This window comes from Cannabis sativa, chromosome 1 (genome assembly GCF_029168945.1).
Source record: "Cannabis sativa cultivar Pink pepper isolate KNU-18-1 chromosome 1, ASM2916894v1, whole genome shotgun sequence".
In the NCBI taxonomy this organism is placed as follows: domain Eukaryota; kingdom Viridiplantae; phylum Streptophyta; class Magnoliopsida; order Rosales; family Cannabaceae; genus Cannabis; species Cannabis sativa.
The window spans coordinates 28,768,098-28,791,163 of record NC_083601.1 but is presented as its reverse complement, the minus strand read 5'-3'; the positions used below and the strand labels follow the sequence as shown (position 1 = coordinate 28,791,163).

Below are 23,066 nucleotides of genomic sequence, written 5' to 3'. Positions count from 1 at the left end.
TTACAGTCGGGTCATGAATAAAATTAGTCTGCTATTCCAACTTGACAAGCTCATTATAAAAAGATTGAAATCAGCATAAGACAAAGGTTTAGCAATATTAGACAGAAAACTAGTTATAGCATTATCATATTTATTATATTCTTGAGACCAAGTGTTAAGAAACACTCCAATAGTAAAAGGGTAAGGTAGATAAGAAGAATAAAATTAATACTATAATGAAATAAATTTAATGAATTGTATTAAAATTGAATTACTTTTATTTATTCCATTCCAACTAAACAAAAACACATAATGTGAAACAAGACAAAAAGAAAGAAAAAAGTAGTGAGGTGTGAGTGATGTGTGATTTAAATATATAAATTAAAATTTGAAAGTGTTACTCAATTTCTGTAACACGTGTAAGCCTCATACAGTAGAGTAGGAAATCCGAGCGCGGATTATGATTGGAGTGAGTGAAGAAACACCCAAAAACCACACTCCTCACTAGTCACTCTCTTTCTCCTTCTTTCCTTATCTTCCTTTCCATTTTCTTCTCCTTCCTAACAAATTAATGGAAGAGCGGAAAATGGCGGAATGGGAAGAAAAGTCGCCGCTTTATGAGGCCTACAATGAGCTTCATGGCCTCGCTCAGGAGTTCCACACCCCCTTCGATGCCCCCGCCATTCTCATCGTTGGTCACCAGACTGACGGCAAGAGTGCTCTCCTCGAAGCCCTGATGGGTTTCCAGTTCAACCACGTCGGCGGTGGCACCAAGACTAGGCGCCCTATCACTCTCCATATGAAGTACGATCCTCACCGCGAGACTCCCGTTTGTCGTCTCGTCTCCGACGCCGACCCAACTCTCGCCGATGACAAGTCTCTCCGGGAAATTCAGGTGCTTTCGGATAATTGATGTATATGTAATTTTATTAGTTGAATGTGGCATCATATTATACCAATTGTTGGATCTAACTTGCCTGCCATTTCTATAATTTTGGAGGGTTTATTTTAAATCGTTTGAGCCAGTGATTTTGTTGTGGACAATCTGACTGTTATTATTTTTTATTTTTTTAAAAAAATTGAAACTTTTTGCATGTTATTTAAAAGGGAAGAAAAACAGTTTGCTTTACTTGGTTGCTGTTTGTAGAAGATTAAAATAGAAAGTTAGAAACATATTACTCTGTCCTGAAAAATACAAATATTTATTTTTCTTTTGACTAAAATGAAGTAAAAAACTTTACGAATTGAGGATTGTATTCTATGTTATGTGACACTGATAACTATTTATTTTCTTTATTTTTTTTTTCTAAAATGAGAAAAGAAAAAAAACACTACAACAAGACATGAAGACTAGTAATGGACTACTTGCATTCATGCTTGTTGGATTTACATGGATGAAATCTGCATTCTATACCAATTTTTTAGTATTCATGCAGATTGTTTCTCTAACTTATGACTGTTTTCACGTCACTTTTTGTGGCTTATACTGTAAAATAGTAGGCTTTCAAATATTTCAATGTATGCCTAATATGGTGAAACACTCTAGATTCTATCTTATGCTTTTAATTTTAAAGGTCAATTAATTCAGTAATAATATATTATCCCATGAGTCCCTTTCCATAATTTTTAGTGTCCTGCAGGCTTATATTGAAGCTGAAAACAAGAGATTGGAAAGCGAGCCTTGTCAATTCTCTGCAAAGGAAATAATTATTAATATTGAGTACAAGTATTGCCCAAATCTTACCATTATAGACACCCCTGGACTCATTGCTCCTGCTCCAGGACGAAAGAATCGTGAATTACAGGTCAAATATCCAATTGGTGAACCCCTTATAACATAGATTTCATTATTCCTCACCATTGTTGTGATGGTGGTCACAATTGTTTTCTATTAAATTCATGTCAGGCTCAAGCTCGTGCAGTGGAGTCGCTTGTACGAACTAAAATGCAGCATAAAGAATTTATTATATTATGTCTTGAAGATTGCAGTGACTGGAGTAATGCAACTACTCGAAGAGTGGTTATGCAAGTAAGTCATTTTGTTTAGTGCCAATAGTTCTGCTTTTTGTGACTCAAGCAACAATGTTATATGCTGTTATTACTATCATTTCCTGCTTTTTTGTGGACAACTTCTACTTTTCTGCATGGAAAATAATTGGCGCTTTGAGTTTTAGCCAAGCGCTGTAGGCTGTAGCTGCATTGAAGCTCTATGTGCTATAGTCCTGAGCCAAGGACATTCCGTAAAAATATTATCTTTAAAGTGAAATATGATAGTTGTATCTTATTTAATAATTGTTTTTACTTTTATTCATTGATGATGTGCAGATTGATCCTGAGCTTTCAAGGACTGTTATTGTCTCAACCAAGCTTGATACCAAAATACCCCAGTTTGCTCGCTCATCAGATGTTGAAGTTTTTCTTTCACCTCCTGCTTGCGCATTAGACGGCTTCATATTGGGTGACTCTCCTTTTTTTACATCTGTTCCTTCTGGAAGAGTTGGTTCTGGACCTGATACAGTTTATAGATCAAATGACGAGTTTAAGCAGGTTGATTCCTATAATTAATTTGTTCATATATTTATGTAGCGATGATAGGCTTTTAGGAATTTTATGTACTTTTCATGACTACTTCAAATCCTCCTATTTGAAGTTATGGGTAGTGTGACCTCAAATATACATATTCTATTTCTATGGTGAATTAAGGGAGAAAACTTGTTGTAAATGGCTATGTGCATCATAGAGATATTGGTTTTCAAGTATCAGAAAGCATTTTAAACAACTGAACTTGATGAAAGTCATGCATTGAGCACTTGGTCCCTTTGGAAACTTCTTGAAATACTTGGCTTGTCTTGTCTCTGTTGCAAAATGGTAACTCTAACCAGATCTGGTTTCAACTCCTTGATGGAGTAAAAGAGCTGACAGGATGACCCTAATCTGTAGGCTTGTCATTTACTGTAGATAAATGTTAAAATTATGATCTTAAAGTGAAACTAGAAAAGAGAAAAAATGAGTGTGATTGAAGAGGAAGCATGTATCAGCAATGTACAGTTTTCTCTTTGTTTTCCAGTTGAGGGTCGAAGAAGTGATCCCTTCCATTAGAACTCCAATGGAACTCCTTTCAGTTCTCTACTTCTTTTTCTTCTTTGTATTTTTTTTATAAAGTAATTAGATTAGGACTTAAATAACTGTTTGTTGATTTAGCTTCCTGTCTGATAAGCTATTCCTGAAACCTGTAGATTATATCTCTATTTTCTTAAATGTAGGCGATTTCCTTGAGGGAGATGGAAGATGTTGCTTCTTTGGAAAACAAATTGGGCAGATCACTTTCTGAGAAAGAAAGAAGTAGAATAGGGGTTAGCAAACTCAGGGCATTTCTGGAAGAATTGCTGCAGAAAAGGTATGAAATTTCCATACTTTATATTTGCCTCCCTATTCATGTGATGTTATGCTTTAATTTTAACCTACCATATTTTATATTACAATTTTGAAAGGTTATCTTTGCAGGTACATGGATAGTGTTCCACTGATCATTCCTCTGCTTGAAAAGGAATACAGGAGCACAACAAGGAGGATGAATGAAATAAATCAAGAGCTTAGGTTTGATTCTTCATTTTCATTTTTTTTAAAAAGGTTTCTATCTAGGCAGTTTTGTCGGGTTGAAGTATGTAAACATTGTTGAACTAGACAGCTGTGGCCCATGGGGTAGGTCGGACAGTAAGTATTATGTCTATGTTGGCTTTTTTCCCCAACATTGTTATCATAGTTAGATGTTATTCTCTTCTTTACTGTATCTGATTGTATTCCTATATTTTTGTACTTGCAGTTCAGTGGATGAAGTAAAACTCAAGGAAAAAGGAAGAGCCTTTCATGATCTATTCTTGACAAAGGTTTTTATAAACTAAGGCGATCAATATATTTTTTAACTATTTCATTTATAATTATATCTTTTTCTCTTTTTTGGGAGACAAATCTTGTTTATATTTTATTTATAGATTACTGCTAATTTCACCTTTACATGAGCTGAACAAAAGTTATTTGCTACTCAGCTGTCATTGCTATTGAAAGGGACAGTTGTTGCGCCTCCAGATAAGTTTGGTAAATTATCTTGAATTAACTCTCACCATTTGCCATTCTGTTTTTGGGTGTTTGTCACTATTGGAAGCGTGTTATTATTTTTGTTCTAGCCTTGCTGTATTGGTAAAGATATTTATAACACATTTTTACTTTTTGAAGGTGAAACACTGCAAGATGAGAGAAGTAATGGGGGAGCATTCATTGGTATTGATGGTCTTCAGATTCCTCACAAGCTTATACCTGTAAGTTATTATGTTATTAGTATATTTAGGGATTTTTCTTTTTCTCTTCATCTAAAAAGGTGGATATGCCTATGCCTGAATGCTGTTCTTTTACTTATTTATTTATAAATATATATATATTTATATTTTCAAGTGTTTGTGTTTTCATTTCTGTTAATAACTTGTCATTGTTTATCTTGCTGTAGTTATAAATGTAGGCAATATTTATTTAGTTACATTACATCTAACACTAGACTTCACAAGTAAAACTGAGTGATCTAGCTCTCTCAGACTTTTGATGAATAATAAGAGACATTTTGTTTTGCTCCCCAATAATATAGAATGCTGGAATGCGTTTATATGGAGGAGCACAGTATCATCGTGCCATGGCTGAGTTCCGTTTTGTTGTTGGGGGAACGAAATGCCCTCCAATTACACGAGAAGAAATTGTAAATGCTTGTGGAGTTGAAGATATACACGATGGGACAAATTACTCGAGGTACTTGTCATTTTCACGTAATAACACTTAGTTTCTTGAATTTCGGTTGACACTTATTTTTTGATTTCTTGGGAATCAGAACAGCCTGTGTTATAGCTGTTGCGAAAGCTCGTGATACATTTGAACCTTTTCTTTGTCAGGTAATTTGGAATGATGATTATCACATCATGCTTACCTTTTTACAATTTTTTTTTTGGATTGGATTCTCTTTATTTTTTGTAAAGGATTGTACTATTTACCTCCTTTTTTACAAATTACAAAGTTTGTAGGGGAATATTGAAAAACTGATATTCATTAATTCCTTGCTGCAGTTAGGTTCTAGACTCTTGCACATTCTAAAGAGATTACTTCCCATATCGGTCTATCTTTTAAAGGTTTGGCCTGTATCTTGGGGCTGTTTGATGTCATTTATTACTAGTCTTTATAAGGCCTTCTGAATGTCTTTTAGTTACAATTTTGATTATATTACTTTATGTGAAATTCTACAGAAAGAGGGTGAATATCTAAGTGGCCATGAATTGTTTATCAGACGCGTTGCTTCTGCCTACAACAACTTTGCTGAAGCTACTGAAAAGGCTTGTCTTGAAAAGTAAACACATTACCTCAGCTACATTTTTTGAATTTTATGTCCAGGTTAATAATATTACTTTTAAACACATGACTCTCATTGTTTTACATGAGATTTTAAAAAATTTGTAGACAACTGTAAATACACAATGATCTTTTCTCAAGGCACCACTTTTATGCTTTGGGTTTTTAGTATCAAATAAACAATATTTCATGGATTTGAAAAGCTTAATAATTGCTACAATCTTCTCAGGCATTCATGATTAAGATAAAAAGTAAATAGTTAAACTTCCTTGATCAATCATAATTTTTTTCTCCCAAAAGGAGTCAGTAACGCGTGTGCTTTAGAAAAAAAATACTTTTGCATTAAGCCATCTTTAGAAAGGGATGATTCAACACCTATACAGTTTTCCTTTGCAGTTCTGCATGCTGGATTAGAATGTCAAAACTGATAAATAGAAGTGATGAATTGAAAGGGCTTAATGAGCTGATTTTGGTTTGTTAAATTTGAAAGACGCTCCTAGATTGTTTGTTTTCTTCAATTGTCTATGGAAAAAGAGTGTCTAAACTAAAACTATAATTGATCCCTGTCCCAAGATATTTTGTGGAAGTTTGGAGCCTATATATATGTATGGTCGTAAGGTTGTGGAATGGTCATATCTTGCATTCGTACTCATTGGTTTGTTTTGTTTTGTTTTCTTATCATTATTGATACTGCTATTTGCATATTTTATTTTGTTGTATTAATGTGTATCTTAAGGAAAGTGCTAAGGTCTTTCTTTTTCTTTGGCTGTAGATGCATGGAAGATTTAGTAAGCACCACCCGTTATGTAACCTGGTCTCTTCACAACAAGGTTAGCATGGCTGTTCTGTGGTTTTTCTAACTTAGAAATGATGAATTTTTAATTTCCACATTCAAAATTTCTTTGTTATGTTATCTTATTTGACTTTTGGTTTAAAATTGTAGAATCGAGCAGGACTTCGTCAGTTTTTGGACTCATTTGCTGGAACAGAACAGTCCACTGCAGGTGCTACTGTTCCTGTTGGTCTTTCTCCTGATTCATCAAATGGGTTGGGAAATGAGAAGCAGGAGTCAAAGCCTAGGGCAGATGTGAAGCTTAGTCATTTGGCTTCTGGAATGGACTCAACATCTTCAATGCAAGCAACAGACACAAGGCTTGCCGATCTTCTAGATAGCACACTTTGGAATAGGAAACTTGCTCCTTCATCTGAGCGGATAGTTTATGCTTTAGTGCAACAGATATTTCATGGAATAAGAGAATATTTTTTAGCCTCTGCTGAATTGAAGGTTTGCTTCATAAATAATTTTTTTTTATATAGATTTCAATCACACACATAACATTTATTCAATTATCAAAACCAAATCATTGGGGTGCTTCATAAATAATTATTGTTTGTTATATTATCCCTGCCTACAGTCTTTTAAACTTTTTGTATTCATATATTTTGGTCTTTTGTACTTCCATGTTTTCCAATTTGCTTTTTTGTTTTCTGAAAACAGTTTATCGTATTATCAAATCGGTAACAGCTGAATCCATCTGAGATAAAAATGTTTATTGTCACTTGGGGCTAGCTTAAGTGGTGTGAGAAGGAGAGGGGTTCAAATCCACATTATATATAAAAATTGGTGATAAAAATATTTATTGAATTATGATCCGTTAATAATTGCTTCCTTTCCATCTGTTGTTATCATCTTTCTTTTTTTCTTCTTTCATCAATTGATCTTTTTCCTTTTTATTTTTGCAGTTCAACTGCTTTCTTCTAATGCCAGTTGTAGATAAGTTGCCTGCTTTACTTCGGGAGGACTTAGAATCTGCCTTTGAAGATGATTTAGATACTGTTTTTGATATCAGCAATCTAAGACATGCATTAGGCCAGAAGAAGAGAGATACAGAGATTGAGCTGAAAAGGGTATATGTTTTCTTCCCCTTGGACTTGTGAATTGTGGCCCCAACCTTTGTTTCTCCATGTTTGCTTCAATATATATTGGTGGTTTTGCAGATAAAGAGGCTCAAAGAGAAGTTTCGATCTGTACACAAACAGCTCTATATGAATCAAGCTGATGTAACACCTGGTAGCAACTCCCAACAATGATTCTACATCCGGACACCCCAAAAGAAGTTCGAATACACATCTTCAATCCTCGAGATAATATTTATATGTAGTTATTTAATTTCAGCTTTTCTCATTATATTGGCAACTATTATATTATGTTAATTGTAGGACACAGTAAGAGTGACCTTAAATTTATGGATTCCCAGCTGCTAATTTTGTTATTAATATATCTCCTTTCCCATTATAAATGTAGAGTTGCTTTAGCTTTGTGTGAAGCATCCACTTTCTAACAAGAGTTCCAAATGGTTGCTTTTATGAATGTTGCAACTGTTAACCCTCTTTTTAATACCATCTAATGTGACAGGGTGAATGGTCCAGCATTTAATTGGTGATGTCATAAAATCTGTTTGGGTTTAACATTAAATTGACAAATTAAAACATAAAATCAATTGCTACGTGGGATGGTATTAAAAGGGTGGGACAAGAGGTGAGATCTCTAGCATAAATTATAGCAAAATGTACATTTTTCTTTAATAATTAGTGATACTATGGATATTTTCTCGTTGATAGTGCTGTGTATTAAAAGATTTTTGTAGCGGCCCTTTATTTATTCCTTTTTTCTTCATTTGAATAATTAGAACATTGTTTCTGTTTTGGTCGTCACTAATGTTATGAGCTCCGGAAGGGTGGATTAGACGTCATCAGTACGTCGTGTTGCCATGGGAGGAGAAGGGCATGAACAATGGATCAGATATTATCAATGTGATCAAATAATCCAGTTACAGCAGCTTAGATGAATTTATGTTTTATTTTTTATATAAACATTTATTTTTTCACAGTTTTAATCTCCACTTTCAAGTACAATGTCTACAATTTTACAGATACAAATAGTAGTTTAATACTTATTTTTTATGTACATGACATGAGTGAAATCTATATAGTAATGCTTGTGCTCTTATCCACAGAAACCCTTCTATCAAAGCTTTTGAAGCTATTATTCTTAGACGAAGTCAAGTCATCCTACTACAGGACTGATGAGAATCATCTGAGCTACTATCTGAGTGTTCTATCATGACTCTAGGATGATCGATGTGAATGTCAGTTGCTAGTGCTGGAAGATTGGCATGTCGCAATAGATACTGAACAATCCTTCTCATACTTGGCCTGCAGGCAGGATGGGGATGAGAGCAGAGTAGGCCAAGATTGAGCACAAGGCTAACTTCTTCCGAGTTGTAGTTATCCAATGTCTGATCAACAGCTCTGGTAATGTCTCCTCCACAATGTTGTTCCCTTACCCAATCCACCAATACTATCTCTCCTGCATTCTTATAAGGCTCGATTGGCCTCCTTCCGCAAGCTACTTCCAGCAGCAATGTACCGTAACTGTACACATCTGTACTTGGGGTGGCTCTCCCAGTTCTTGTTAGTTCAGGAGCCATGTACCCTAGTGTGCCCACAATGTTGGTTGTATCTGGATTGTGTCCATGCTCATATGTTCTTGCCAAACCAAAATCTCCTAGCTTTGCATTGAGGCCTTCATCGATCAGAATGTTGCTGGGTTTCAGATCTCTGTGAACCACCATCTCTTGGCACTCTTCATGCAGATATAACAATGCTTGAGCTACATCATTGAGGATTTTGTATCTTTCCTCCCAGGATAGCTTTTTCTTCTGGTTTTCATTGTCGAACAGAAGCTTGTCAAGGCTTCCATTTGGTACATAGTCATATACAAGGAGGAGATCATCTTGTCTTCGACACCACCCATGTAACTGCACAAGATTTCGATGTCTCAGCTTTCCCATGCTTGTTATTTCTGCTACAAATTCTCTAATTCCTTGACGGGAATTGTTAGAAATTCGCTTTACAGCTACTTCTCTTCCTGTACTGGGAACCACCCCCTTATAGACACTCCCAAATCCTCCAGATCCTATAAAGTTCTTCTCTCTAAAACCCCTAGTAGCAAAGTGAAGCTCAGAGTACTTAAATCTCTGAGCTCCATATTCAATTTCCCAATCTTCTAGAATCTCATCTTTGCTTTTTATTCTGCGTATAATATAGGCACCAGCAAAGATGACCAAAATAAAAATTGTAATGCTAGCAAAAGTTATGCCTACTTTAAATCCTTTCTGTTGGACTACCTCGTTAGAACTTGATGACAAAGTTGGCAGCTCTGTCGGGTCCAAATCCTGTGCTCTTTCGCCGATCTTAAAGCTCCAGCCATGGACATTGTGAGCAGCAGAGAGTAAACCAGTCGAAGCAGAGAAGCCAATGTACATGTATTCCTCCAACACCTGTGAAAGATCAATGGGAAATGATATAAGAGGCCGTGGTGGCCTCCCCATACCAAGAGGAGATATTGAAACATTTAGCAACTCCTGCAGGCTGTCATAGTCAATCCAGGCCTGAAGAGAGTCACCACTCTTGAGAATTATTGTGGTATATTTGCTGTCATTACCATCATTTGTATTGTAGTATGCTGCAGGCACAGATATGTTGGACACCAAGCTGGATATGTCTATCCCCACATGATTATCGTTGATGTCCTGTAAATCTTGATTCTGAATGGCATCAAATTCTATGGCGATCATACGAGTGGAAGATTGAGAATTGCTAGTGACGTTAGGGAGGCCAAGATACTGGTTTGCAAGGCAACCTTCCATGGGGTATTTAGATGAGAGAACAAAAGTGAGACCGTGGCCTCCGAAACCAGGATACTTGGGAACAATTGAAAAGACAAAATTGGTGCTGAAGCTTAAAGCAGCAGATTTGTTGCTGCTGCCTGGTGTAAACTTAGTGAGTTGTAAAGGAGTTGGGTAGAATGCATGGCCGAGGAGCTTTGACGTGTCATTTGTTATGGCCAGTAACCCGTTAGATCTCACAACAGAAGCTCCATCCAACTTCAGTTTTGCTTGAAGGAAGCCATTGTACACGAAATTTGTCTCATTTTCAAGTGATGCTACAAGTAGGAGACATGAAAAGAAGCTTAATATTTCTAATGCTATAGCAGGATTTGTGAAGCTGGCCATGGTTTCTATTGGTGATGACCATAACCATCAAATGGAAAGTTGGGATATATATAGTATTATTGGATTTGGAAGCAACTCTCGTTTGCCTCAAAGTACGTAATAAATAAATGAAAAGAAGCAAAAAGGGGAATACCGATTTACTTGAAGTATCCAGAAGCAAATTATAGCTGCATTGTGCTTACAATTAATGCAAGAAGCACACATTACAAAGGTGATTGAAATCATTGACAATTGGGGTATATTATACTAGCACTAAGGGATCTATGCAACAAACCAATGCTTTGAATTTAGCAATGAAGAGTTTTGCTTAGTAAAATAATGCCAATTTTGTTAATGTAATGGATTTGGAAGAAGAGTATTGGAGCATGGCATCAATATCATTTTCATCTTGGAGAAGATTAATGCTGAAACAGATTATCCAAGACAATTTAAAGTTATAACTTTTAATAAACAGAGCAAGTTGCCAAGTGTACCTAAAGATGAGATGTAATGAATTTGATAATATTTGTTTGTAATTATATTACAACTATCCAAGCTCAACGCTTGGTTCGACAAATAACAATGGAGTAGAAGTAGCTTCCATTCCAATCCCTATAAAACAATTAACACTGTATGTCTATGTTTTTGGCTACAGCTTGGCTCTTCCATCCAAAATGGTATAAGGCTATAAGCCAACTTGTGTGTGTGATGTAAGGTTTGAAAAGGGTGCATTCACTGTCACTGCCTCGTTTATACTACTTTGAGATTTTAACCATTTGCTATAATTGGAAAAATGTGGTGGGACACTTGTGCTGCCTCACAAGGTATCACACAATCAAATTTACTTTTAATTAGCAGTGATAAAATGTATCATCATGTCGTGTTCGAGTTATATTTTACGTGACTTGTTTTTATATTTTGTATAAGGCGTGTTGATCCGTTTTTAATTAGTGTCTAATTTTCTCAACCCTAATTCGACCCGTAAAAAATTGTGTCGTGTGCATGTTGATCTACTTTGACTTGTTTTGCTATTACTGAAGTTGAAGTTGTAGAAGAAATGATAAATTTATGTTCTATTAAAAAATTCATATATATTTATGTATATATAATTTTTAATATATATAAATAAAATATTTAAAATATTTTCAATTTTTTTAAAAAATTAAATTTAAAATTTTTTAACTTAAAGATTAAATCACTAAATATATATTTTTATATAAATATATTATTAATAATAGCTTTTTTATTTTATTTTATTTAAAAAATTATGTCAAATTCGTTAAGCTGATTGTGTCGTGTTTCATATGTTTTTATTTTGTGTCAAGTCATGTTGACCTATTTTTTACATGCATCTAATTTTTCTGACCTTAACACGTACTACCCCTACCTCTAATAAGGGGATGAAAGTCAAAAAGTAAAATGCAAAAGATCTCTTTTCAAAAAAATAATAATAATAAGGAATTACTTTACAAATACACAAAAATAACAAAAAAAATTTACAAAAATATAGTTGTACAGAATTTTAAATATTTTTATGATTTTATTTACAGAAATTACAGTCTTTTGATGTATTTTTATGTTAGAATCTAGATGATTTGTTGTTAATTTTTCGTTATATATATTTTATTTTTTGTTATTGATTGGATATTATTTTCCTGTTATTTTAAATATTTCTAGTTATTTTCATGTTATTTTTATAGAATACCGTAAAAATATATATACAAAAGTAAATCTTTAAACATAAAAATTTTTAAATGTAAAGTTTTCACAAAACCAAATAGCAAAAATAATAATAGTAATGACAAAATTCCAAAACTCATTTGCAGGGCCGACTCTATAGGTAATAGGTGTGCAAATTGAGCTAGTGCATATGATTCAATATATTTTTTATTTAATGCCTTTTAATTTTTTCAACTTTTTAAGGGCCTAACAACTTATTGTTAGTCACTTCTATCCTAATTCTCAAAGCTCATTTTTAAATTCTATTACTGCTTTTAAGCAAAAAAAAAAAAAAACTATTACTATTATTTATTATTTTTTTTATTAGAATCAATAAAAATTTTAATAAAATAGTTTGAATTTTTTAGTATTTTGTAAAATATATAACCGTATAATAATATTTAAAAATATCATTTATAAATTGTATATTTTTTTTAGGGGCTCAATTAAGAATTTTTTAGTTTTTTTTGTTTCTTTTTTTTGTAATTGTTTATGTTATAATTATTTAAGACAGAAAATTTAAAACAAATTTAAAAAAATTAACACGCTAAAAATAAGCGTCAACATTATATTAAACGTGACTGTTTTATTTTAGATGTGTCCATCATAATCATAAAGAGTAAATGCCAGCTGGGCTGTAGTATAAGTTAGGGAAATTATAGTAAATGACCCCAAATCATAGGAGTATGTTAGTTTATGTCATCTTTTCAAAAAAATATAGCAAATGGCCCTAAATCATAAGACTATGTTAGTAAATGTCCTTATTTCAATTTTTTTTTTTTTTTATTTTTTTAGAATTAGAAGCAAATTATTCAAACATTATGGTATATCTACATTAGTTTTGTTAAAATCTTTTTTTTATTTTAAAGTTATGTCAATTTTTTTAATTTTTTATGAGTTGTTTTGGGTTGTTGGTATATAGATTTTGTTGTACGGTATATTTCTATTTTGTTGTATGGTATATTATTATTCTTAGATGATATTTATTTTTTATTATGATATGTATAATAGTGGTATATAATTTTATTAGCATAATAAAAATATTTTAATGTATGTATATAATTTTATTGCCATGCTACATATATTTAATTATTATTTTTATATTTTTTGATTGTGTGATTATTTATTTTAAATAATATTTAATTAGTTTTTATTTTATTATATACAATGGTCATGGTATATATATTTTAATTGTGGTATATAATTTGGTTAGTATAGTATACATACATATATATTATATATGTATTAGTAATCTATATTTTTATTATTATTATTTTTTGTATATATGTTTTGGTATATGGTATATGTATTTTTTGTTATGCGGTATATAATTTTTTAAATAATATTTAAGTTTTATTTTCTATTGTACTTTTGTTGACATGATATATAATTTTATTAGCATCCTATATATTTTTATTTTTATTTGTTGTTATTATTATATATATTTTCATTGCAAGGTATATATTTTATGTTATAGTATATCATTTTATTTTAGATAATGCATGTTTAGTTTTTATTTTAGTATACATAAAGGTGATATATAATTTTGTTAATATGATATATATAATTTTTTTTTAATAATATTATAGTATTTTGTTTTATTTTTTATTGTAGGTATATACGTTTTATTGTATGGTATATGATATTTGTTGTCTATAATATATTATTTATATTTAATATCATATTTAGTTTCTATTTTATTGTATGTAAATTTTTTGGTATGTATTCATATTTTCCAGGTGATTTATAAAATTTCTTTAGCATTCTCCATATATTTTTTGAGTATTAATTTAGTATTGTTATAATTTTTTTGTGGTATATAATTTTATTACTACGGTATATTAATTTTCTGTACTACGATATATCTAATACTGCTGTATATATATTTAAATGATCTAATATATTTATTTATTTTTGTTACAATATAATAATATGCAATACTAAAAAAATTATGTAACTTAATTTTGTTATTATATATATTTTTTTTAAAAAAAAATATGTGATAAATCTATTTTTATAATTTTCATTAGCTAATTTATTAGATTTGGCCATTTTCTTAATTTTTTTAAAAAGTGGACATTTACTAACTTAGTTACCAAATTTAGGGCCATTTTGCATCTCAACCCTATAAGTTATGGGAAATTTACATATATACTGTTTTTGGACCAAAACTTTACAAAAATACTGGGACACGGCAAAAACAACTTTTTTACTGACCCACCCCATTTTCTTTACTTTTGTACTGCCCAAGCCCAACAACTTAACATTTATACTGTGAACAGTAAAAAATACGGGAAAACGACATGCTTCGTGTGTGGGGAGTCGTCGGAGTCGGAGATCACCAAGAAAAAACCATTAAATCTGGCGAAGAGTTTTTGGTAAATGGAAGCATAATCGAAGAACAAGAACTGCAGAACATTGTCCCCCCAAAAAACAGAGGTAAACACAACAAAACACAAAAATAATCTAATTCTTAAGAAACTAAAAAAAAAAAAAAACAACCCCAGATTTAGATCTGAAGTTTAATAAAAAAAAACGAAAACACAAATGTGATATTCTTTAATTTATGATGCAAAAAGATAAATGAGGGTTGTTCTATTGTTAATTTGACGTTTGTAACACAAAATGATTCGAAAAAAATAGTTGATAAATTACTACAATTATTCATACAACAAATTAGGGTTGTTCTAATGTTGTTTTGCGGTTAGTAATACAAAAACATTCCTACATATATGTATCAGACAAATAGAATAATAAAAACTAATAAAAAATATAATGGGTAGTTTTATTTGGTTGTTTTTGTGTTGTTTTATTGTTGTTGTAGTATTTTTTTGTTGATTTTTTTTTTGTTGTTTTGCTATTGTTTTACTGTTGTTGTACTATTGTTTTAACATGAAATAAGACACTGGAATGACAGGTAATGGAACGTCTACTCGCACTATCGAAGAGCAATGGACAATGGAATGAAGATCACAATTATGTGAACTATGTGGCTAGTGGAGAATTCATACCAACAAAATGCAACTACGAGGAGCTACTGCAAATACTGCTTACTTCATTGGGGTGCGAAAACACCAGCACAACACTACAAATACAGTACCAAGCTAAAGAAGGAATACCACCGATCAAAATATGCAACGATCGAAGCCTCTACTTTTACTTGGAATTGAAAATCAAGGAAACAGATTTCACCACATATCCACTATGCGTCAACCAGCAAAACAACAACACAACACCTGCTGCAACACCAAATTTGATATCGACAACAACATCGTATGAATATAATGTGGCAATGATCGAAAACAACACAACAACTGCTGCAACACCAAATTTGATATCGACAACAACACCGTATGAATATAATGTGGCAATGATCGAAAACAACACAACAACGCTTGAAAACAACATAACAACAACAGAATCATACACAACGGGACAACAAACAGAAGAAGGGGAACAGTCAGAAACAATAGAAGATGAGAACGACAAATTCGACATAATTGACTGTGCAAATCTGGTTGCTGAAGAAATGGTAGAAAAACTTGAAAACACCAGTAGAAAACTGGATCCAGAAATCGACATCAACAATGCAAAGTTAATAACAGCCAAGCATCACCCCGAAGTGGAAAAAGGACAGGCATAAAAAGACAAAGAAACTCTAAAGAATGTCCTCAGCTACTACGCAATCAAAAACAACTTTCAGTACAAAGTGTGGAAGTCCTGCTCTCAAGAGTACAGTCTGAAATGTGTTTACGAAAGCTGCAATTGGTCACTACGAGCATCGAGAAATGGCCCAACAAACACATTCATAATCAGGAGGTTTGTTTTTAATAGTCTTTTAATGTTGTTTTTGTTGTCAGCCTGAACAAATGCCCTTTTTCCACACTTTGTACTGAAATACACATGTTTGATCTCTGCAACAGGTTTGTTTTAATAGTTTTTTAATGTTGTTTTTGTTGTTTTTGTTTTAAAAGTTTTTTAATGTTGTTTTTTGTTTTAATAGGTTCTCAAATATCCACACATGCCCCATAAATATTAGGCATGAAGACCAAAGGCAAGCAACATCGAAACTGATAGGGGAATGCATAAAACCGAAGTTCTTGAACATAAAGACAAAGGCAACACTGATGGACATAAAAGGGGAGTTGAAATACAGATATGGCATCAAAATGAACTATATGAAAGCTTGGAGAAGTCAGGAACATGCAGTAAACGACTTGAGAGGTAATGCTAGTGACTCGTACAGCCTAATACCGAGTTTCTTACACATGGTGGAAAAAACAAACCCGGGATCATTTGTCGATCTGAAAACAACAGAAGACAACAGCTTGCTCTTTGTTTTCATGGCGTTGGATGCATCCATAAAAGGGTGGGGAGCATGCGTGCACCGATAGTTGTTGTGGACTCGAACGTTCCTCAGCAAACCTTATGGGGGAACTTTGTTGTGCGCATGCACACAAGATGCAGCAGGTCATATTTTTCCACTAGCGTTTTGTGTTGCAGATTCTGAGAATGACCAATCTTGGAAATGGTTCTTCAAAAAATTTAAAGAAGCGTATGGGGTCCAGGAACACCAATGCCTAATTTCAGACAGGAATGAAAGCCTCATCAAAGCCGCAAGAGAAATCTATCCAGAAATTACACACAGTTACTGCGGTTATCACATTTTGAGCAACCTTAAAACAAGCTTCAAACAACATGTTGCCAAATACAATCTGCCATTCTTTGGAGCCGTCAAAGCCTACACAGAAAAGCAATTCGAGTTCCACATGGCTGAATTGGATGGATTGGACAAACGCATAAGACCTTACCTAAAAAAAGTCGGTTATGAAAAGTGGTCAAGAATTCATAGCCAAAACAAGAGGTATTCTACAATGACCTCAAATATATCGGGAGAATCAACCGAACGTCGCAAATTTGGCAGCAAGGGAGCTACCAATTACAACGCTGCTAGAATGCTTGAGAGCATTGGTGCAACAATGGACGCATACTAATAGGACAAAAGCACACAACACCTTCACTAAGCTATCACCAACTGGAGAAGACATACTATTGAAAAATTACACATACTCATTGAATCTGGAGGTAACATATTAATTATGCTTCTTTCTTTTTTTTGTAAAAAAAAAAAAAAGTAAGTAAAATGTGTTGTTGTAGTGTTGTTTTAATAGTTTTGTATTGTTGTTGTAAGAATATCAGCTATGTTTGTTTTTTTTGTAATAAAATTTAAAACAGGTTAAAGCAACAACAGATTACTTGTTTGAGGTAACAAGAATGAAAGAATCGTGGGAAGTAGACCTAGAAAAAAGAACATGCACGTGCAACAGGTTCCAAATAGATGAAATGCCATGCGGGCACGCTGTGGCCGTGATGAGGGAGATGAACATGGACCCGTACACCTACTGTTCAGATTACTACACAAAAAATTGGTCCGGCAACTTATTCGTGGGACGCTTACTCCAATAGGACACCAAAGTGAGTGGGAGGTACCTGGAAGAAGTGAAGAATATTATAGTCTTGCCTCCACATGAAAGAGTAAAATCAAAGAAGACCAAAACATTAAGAAGGAAGGCTAGATGGGAAAAGGATCAACACAACAAGTGCAGCAAATGTGGTGAACTGGGGCATAACAAAAGAACATGCAGCAGAAGACGTAGAAGGGAATAAAAACAACAACAGAACAACAGTGGAAAAACAAAAGAAAACTACACATACGTTTAGAGAATGAGATATTGAGGAATTTAAATTTCTGAAATACAAAGGGAATACAGTTTTTATTTGAAAATATTGATTACATTGAGATTTGATGATACTTTAGATTGGATATTAAAAGATGTTGGATACTAAATTGAATATATATATGAAGTTTATTATTGAAACAGTTTGTGTTTTTAATACTGAAATGAATATTTGTATTCAAAAAAACAGAGAAACTATAAGAAAAAAAAACATAAAAAGAAGGGATGTGAAATGAAAATACTAACAAATTTAACATACCAACTTGTTTGTACATAAGAAGAAGAAAAAAAAAACATACAAAAATAAAGATTACATATTGTCCACACAAAACGTAAGAAAACATAACAGAACACCAATATTTGTTTACGAAAACAACATAAAAACAACATAAAAACAACATTAAAAAACCATAAGAACAATGACAGTCTGATTGAAAAAACAAATCACTTCTTGGGAAGGTTGGGAGGGGCCTCGGATTCACTTTCAATGTTCTCAAGTTGCTTCTTCATGCCATATTGATAAAATAACACAACCAAACGATCGCGGTGAATTTCCACATCAAAACTAGAGGATGGGATGGGTTTGCTATCAATGAAATACTCAGCAAATGATGCTACAAAAACACCACAACCACTGGAAAAAAAACAATAAGAAAACACAAAAACAGACACTATGAGAACACTAATAAAAATCAAAGTCACATAACAAAAACATAACAATAGAAACAAGCAGTGAAAAATATTGAACACTATACATAAAACTTACGTGACTCCGTTTCGGTAAACCATCAACAACAACAATAGGGAACGGTTCCATCGTGCTAAACTTAGCTTCGTTGCGAAGGCCTTTGAAGTCTAACATAGAGAAGTAATATGGTAAAATAACAGAAAAAGGCTTGCAAGCCTCTTTTGCAGCTGTCATATACCTTCCAGAACGCAATGAATTGTACAGATATATCCGCTTGTCAACTATGTTTAGACGACCACAAATCCAATGATCCTGTAATTTTACATTGATAGGCATAACAACATGATCAACCAAATGCCAAGGAGTGGCACATAATATCTTACCACCTTGGATGTATCACACATTGTAAGAAAGAGACAACACCGATAGATCGTTGTTTTTCTCAACACACTTCTCATACAAACTTGTTATGCTAGAAAAAAAAAGGCAATCAGTTGTGGTGACTTTGATTTTCATTATTTGAGTACATTATTTTCTTACGAAGATAATAGAAAATAATGTCAATGTGCTGTACAAGAAAAAAAATTTAGTAAAAAATCATTCAAACTTATAAAAAAACTAACAGAACAACACTTAAAAACATAAAAAAAATTAAAAAAAAAAACAACAAAAATATATAAATAATAATAATAATAAAAAAAAAACTTACAGAATTGGTAAGGAAACAATTAGGGTAGGCAAGGTTGTGAAACCACATCTTGTTGCTAATGTCCTTAACACCAAAACGAAAAGGCGGAAATATTGTGTCCTTACCCTTACAATACACATTAGTTGTTGTGCTAAAAAAAACAAATAAAAAAATATCAAAACACAAATAAAAAATTAAAAACTAAATGGAAAACGATAAGAGATATATAACTGAAAACACCTACAAAAATACTTACTTAGATTTATGCTTTCTAAGACCTGTATCAACCCACGTGACAAACTCAGCTTTCAATTGCGGATCGACAGGTTCACCAATCTTGTTGTCCAACGGGCACAAACCACGCACATATTTAACGACTTTATAAACCGAATCATCAGAGAAACCGAGGATGAACCTCGATTTAGATGCACCGAAGCAAGCTCAATGAATGGAGATTTCAAAACAAAGCCTCCTTTCTTCCGATCCCTCTTTTGAGGACGTAAAATGAGGTCTCTTGAAAAACAACCATTTCAAGATCGGCCTTCTCGAAGTCTCAACGTGCTGTGGACATGAGTTGAGGAACCAATCTAAAAAAGAAAAAGGAAAAAAAGAAGACTTATTTTTTATTTCAAAAAGTACAATCAAAACAATATTAAAACAACAATAGAATACCATATAAACACAAATTACAAAGAAAAAAAAAAGAGAAATACAAACCAAATTCTCCACAGCTTTAACAGCAGATGCAATTGTTGCATCAACATCAATGTTCTCCTCCCCACCTTGAGACTGTTCAGGCTGACAACAAAAACAACATTAAAAAACTATTAAAACAAACACAAAACACAAAATCCACACAAAGGGCACAAAAAAAATGATGGCCAAACAAGAAATACACCTGTTTGATCTCTGCAACAGGTTCCACAGGGTCAGAATTCTTGGCATCATCCACCTTGCCGGTATCATCATCCCTCGAAACAACCTCGGGGACAACAACACCATCATCATTACGAACATCCCCCGTGTGAGCCTCATCCGACCAAACACCAATACCAGCTCCACCAAGATCATCATCATCATCATCAGTTTCATCGTCATGATGTTCATCTCCTTTGTCATCGTCAATTTTATCATCCTCATCTTCCTCTGAAGTGGAATCTTCATCATCCTCATTTTCTGAAGAACGAAGAGCATCTTCAGACTGAGATCCATTGTGAGTAAGACCACCTTGGGATGACTGAGAACAAAAAAAACTTAAAAAATTAATTTACTGTATAAAACAACATAAAAACACTACTAAAAAAATAATAGAAAAAAGTAAAGACAATTAAAAAAACACCTCAATAAGAATGTCCAACTTCTTGTTCATCTCAGCAACAGATTTCATAAGTATCCCTTGCTGGCTGATAACAACAGATAGACTCTTTCTAAATTCCTCAAACTCAACTCGGGAGACATTCTCATGAGCAGATGATGAAGAAGCACCCATCAAGCCAGGTTGACCAACAGACTTGGAACCACCTTTAATTTTGAATTTGACAGCATCGGGAGTAGTCTCACCAGAGAAAAAATCAGTAAGGCTCAAACTCAATCTCTCAACAGAAGTTGGAGTGATGTTTCTTAATTTTAACTAAAACAACCAAAACCAAAAAAAAAATATGCACATGAAACTGAAATTATAAAATAACAACAACAATCAAAACATAAAGTATAACTAATGTACACAAAAACAACATTAAAACAACAGTGGAAATAGTGTAAAAAAACAACAGAATTACCTCTTTCAAAGACCGATCGAAAATGAGAGTGTTCATGACATCCATTTTCACCTGACCCTCCTTGTCCTTGGGTAGTTTAGGCCAATTCAAAATCCTTGGAATGCCAACATTTGAGTACAACGACAGTTTCCCAATAACGTACGGGCAACACTCGAAAAACCAGAATTGAATAGCCAAAGGAAAACCCAATAACCTGTAATACCCACCATCCTCGTCACTACGAACTACCCTCTTATAACCAGAATCTATCTTACCCTTCAAAGAATGCATAGTGATATCAAAACAATGCTTGCCCCAACCAAATTCATTATACCGACCACTATCAACAACATTTATTTCCTCAGACGAAACAACTTTACCCGGGGGACCACCCAACAAATAACACTGCACAAAATACAAGACAGCCAACTTGACTGCAAGATCGTCGTTATCCTTAAGATTGTCAGCAATAAAAGCAGTCTGAATAGCACCCTTGGTAATTTTTTTGTACCCCTTAAAACAATGTTTGACCAATTCATTATCATCTTGCTTAAACTAATAAAAATCAGAATCAACATGACAATCTAACCCAGTGACCAACGCAAACTCTTCGATACTAAACCTAAGATATTTCCCTTGGACACAAACCCAAAACTCCAACCCATTAGGCTGCTGAACCTCCCTCAACAGCAAACAATGAAGCAATTGGTAATGAATTATGTACTCCGGAATCCAAAGAAAATAACCAAACACAGATTTTGAAAAAATTTCCAATTGACTTTCAGTTAGAATTCTCTTAATGTCTCCAATTACAGAGTAATACCCAGATGTTACTACTCTAGAATGATAGAATTGAGATCGGGTGTACTTACATTCCCAATCCTAAAAAACATAACAATAAAAAACACTGATAAAACACCATAAAACACTACGAAATAACAATAAAAAAAAACAATAAAAAAAACATAGAACAGAATGCATAACATGACAAACCTCAACAATCCTATTAACAGGAATTTCCTCAGACACACCTGATGATGGCAACACCTTTACAGGGGATTTACCCTTGCCCTACAATAAAACGAAACAACACCAACAAAACAACAAATAAAAATTAAAAAAAAACACATAAATAAATCAAACAAGATATATAAAACAATTACAAATACAGAGACAAAAATAAACATATACCCAGTTATATGAACTTCAAAAATCGAATTTAACAAAAAAAAAAAAAAACTCAAAAACAACAAAAGATAAATAGTAAAATACCTTCACAGAGACAGGCGACTTAAGAAATTCAGATTCCAACTCAAAATCTGAGTCTGAGTTTTCAACCACAGTTCGAGGTCTTTTTCCTCGAGTGTTCTTCGAAGGTCCAACATGAGTTTTTCTTTTAGCAGAAGGGGAAGTGGGGCTAGGAGGGTTGTCTTTAATATTTTTTTACCCATTTTTAATTTGGGTCTGGTTTTTTGGGATTGTTTTGTGGGTTTTGTAGCTTTAGCCGGAGATGGAGATGAACGAGTAACGGCCATTATGAGGAATTATGAAGGTATTTATAGACAAAAATAATAAAAATGGGGGGGAAAATGAGAGGGAAGTTTAAGAAAGTGGGATGAGATTTGAAATTTTTTCAAATGCAAAAACCACCCACTACTCGAAACTGTAAAAGAAAACTGAAAATGGGGGAAGAAGATGAACAATTGAGGGGAGAGAGAGTTATAAGTAAAAAATTTATATTCGAAAAAAATAAAAAAAAAATAAAAGAAAAATGAAAAAGTACATAACCTTTTGATAAGAATAGAAAACCGTCAAATCAAAAAATTAAAAATGAATTCTTTAAAAAAAACGTAGCAAAACCCTATCGTGACAAGTGTAAAGCAAAAAAACTATTGTATATTAAACTTTCCAAAACTGCCAAAAAAAATTAAAATTCAAAGTATAAAAGTAAACTTGAGCGTGTAACAGTATAAACTTAAAAAAAAAAAAGGAAAAAACAGTAATAGGTGTAAATTTATTGGCCATTTGGGCCAAATACACCAATTGGGCCGTAGT

The 23,066-nt window shown here is 33.1% G+C and overlaps 2 protein-coding genes across 2 annotated transcripts; one reads left to right on the top strand and one right to left on the bottom strand.

Moving 5' to 3' along the window:
- Nucleotides 1-387: 387 nt before the first annotated feature.
- On the top strand, nt 388-7,664 carry LOC115705597 (dynamin-like protein ARC5). Its single transcript, XM_030632971.2, has 17 exons — nt 388-874; nt 1,620-1,784; nt 1,886-2,008; nt 2,305-2,526; nt 3,243-3,376; nt 3,484-3,576; nt 3,803-3,866; nt 4,026-4,074; nt 4,213-4,295; nt 4,616-4,773; nt 4,853-4,913; nt 5,085-5,147; nt 5,262-5,362; nt 6,137-6,194; nt 6,308-6,649; nt 7,108-7,272; nt 7,363-7,664. The coding sequence occupies exons 1-17, from the start codon at nt 551-553 to the stop codon at nt 7,453-7,455; spliced, it is 2,298 nt and encodes a 765-aa protein (XP_030488831.2). The 5' UTR covers nt 388-550; the 3' UTR covers nt 7,456-7,664.
- A 541-nt stretch (nt 7,665-8,205) lies between these two features.
- LOC115704326 (L-type lectin-domain containing receptor kinase S.4-like) lies at nt 8,206-10,172 on the bottom strand. Its single transcript, XM_061107112.1, has one exon. The coding sequence runs from the start codon at nt 10,074-10,076 to the stop codon at nt 8,427-8,429; it is 1,650 nt and encodes a 549-aa protein (XP_060963095.1). The 5' UTR covers nt 10,077-10,172; the 3' UTR covers nt 8,206-8,426.
- Nucleotides 10,173-23,066: the final 12,894 nt, after the last annotated feature.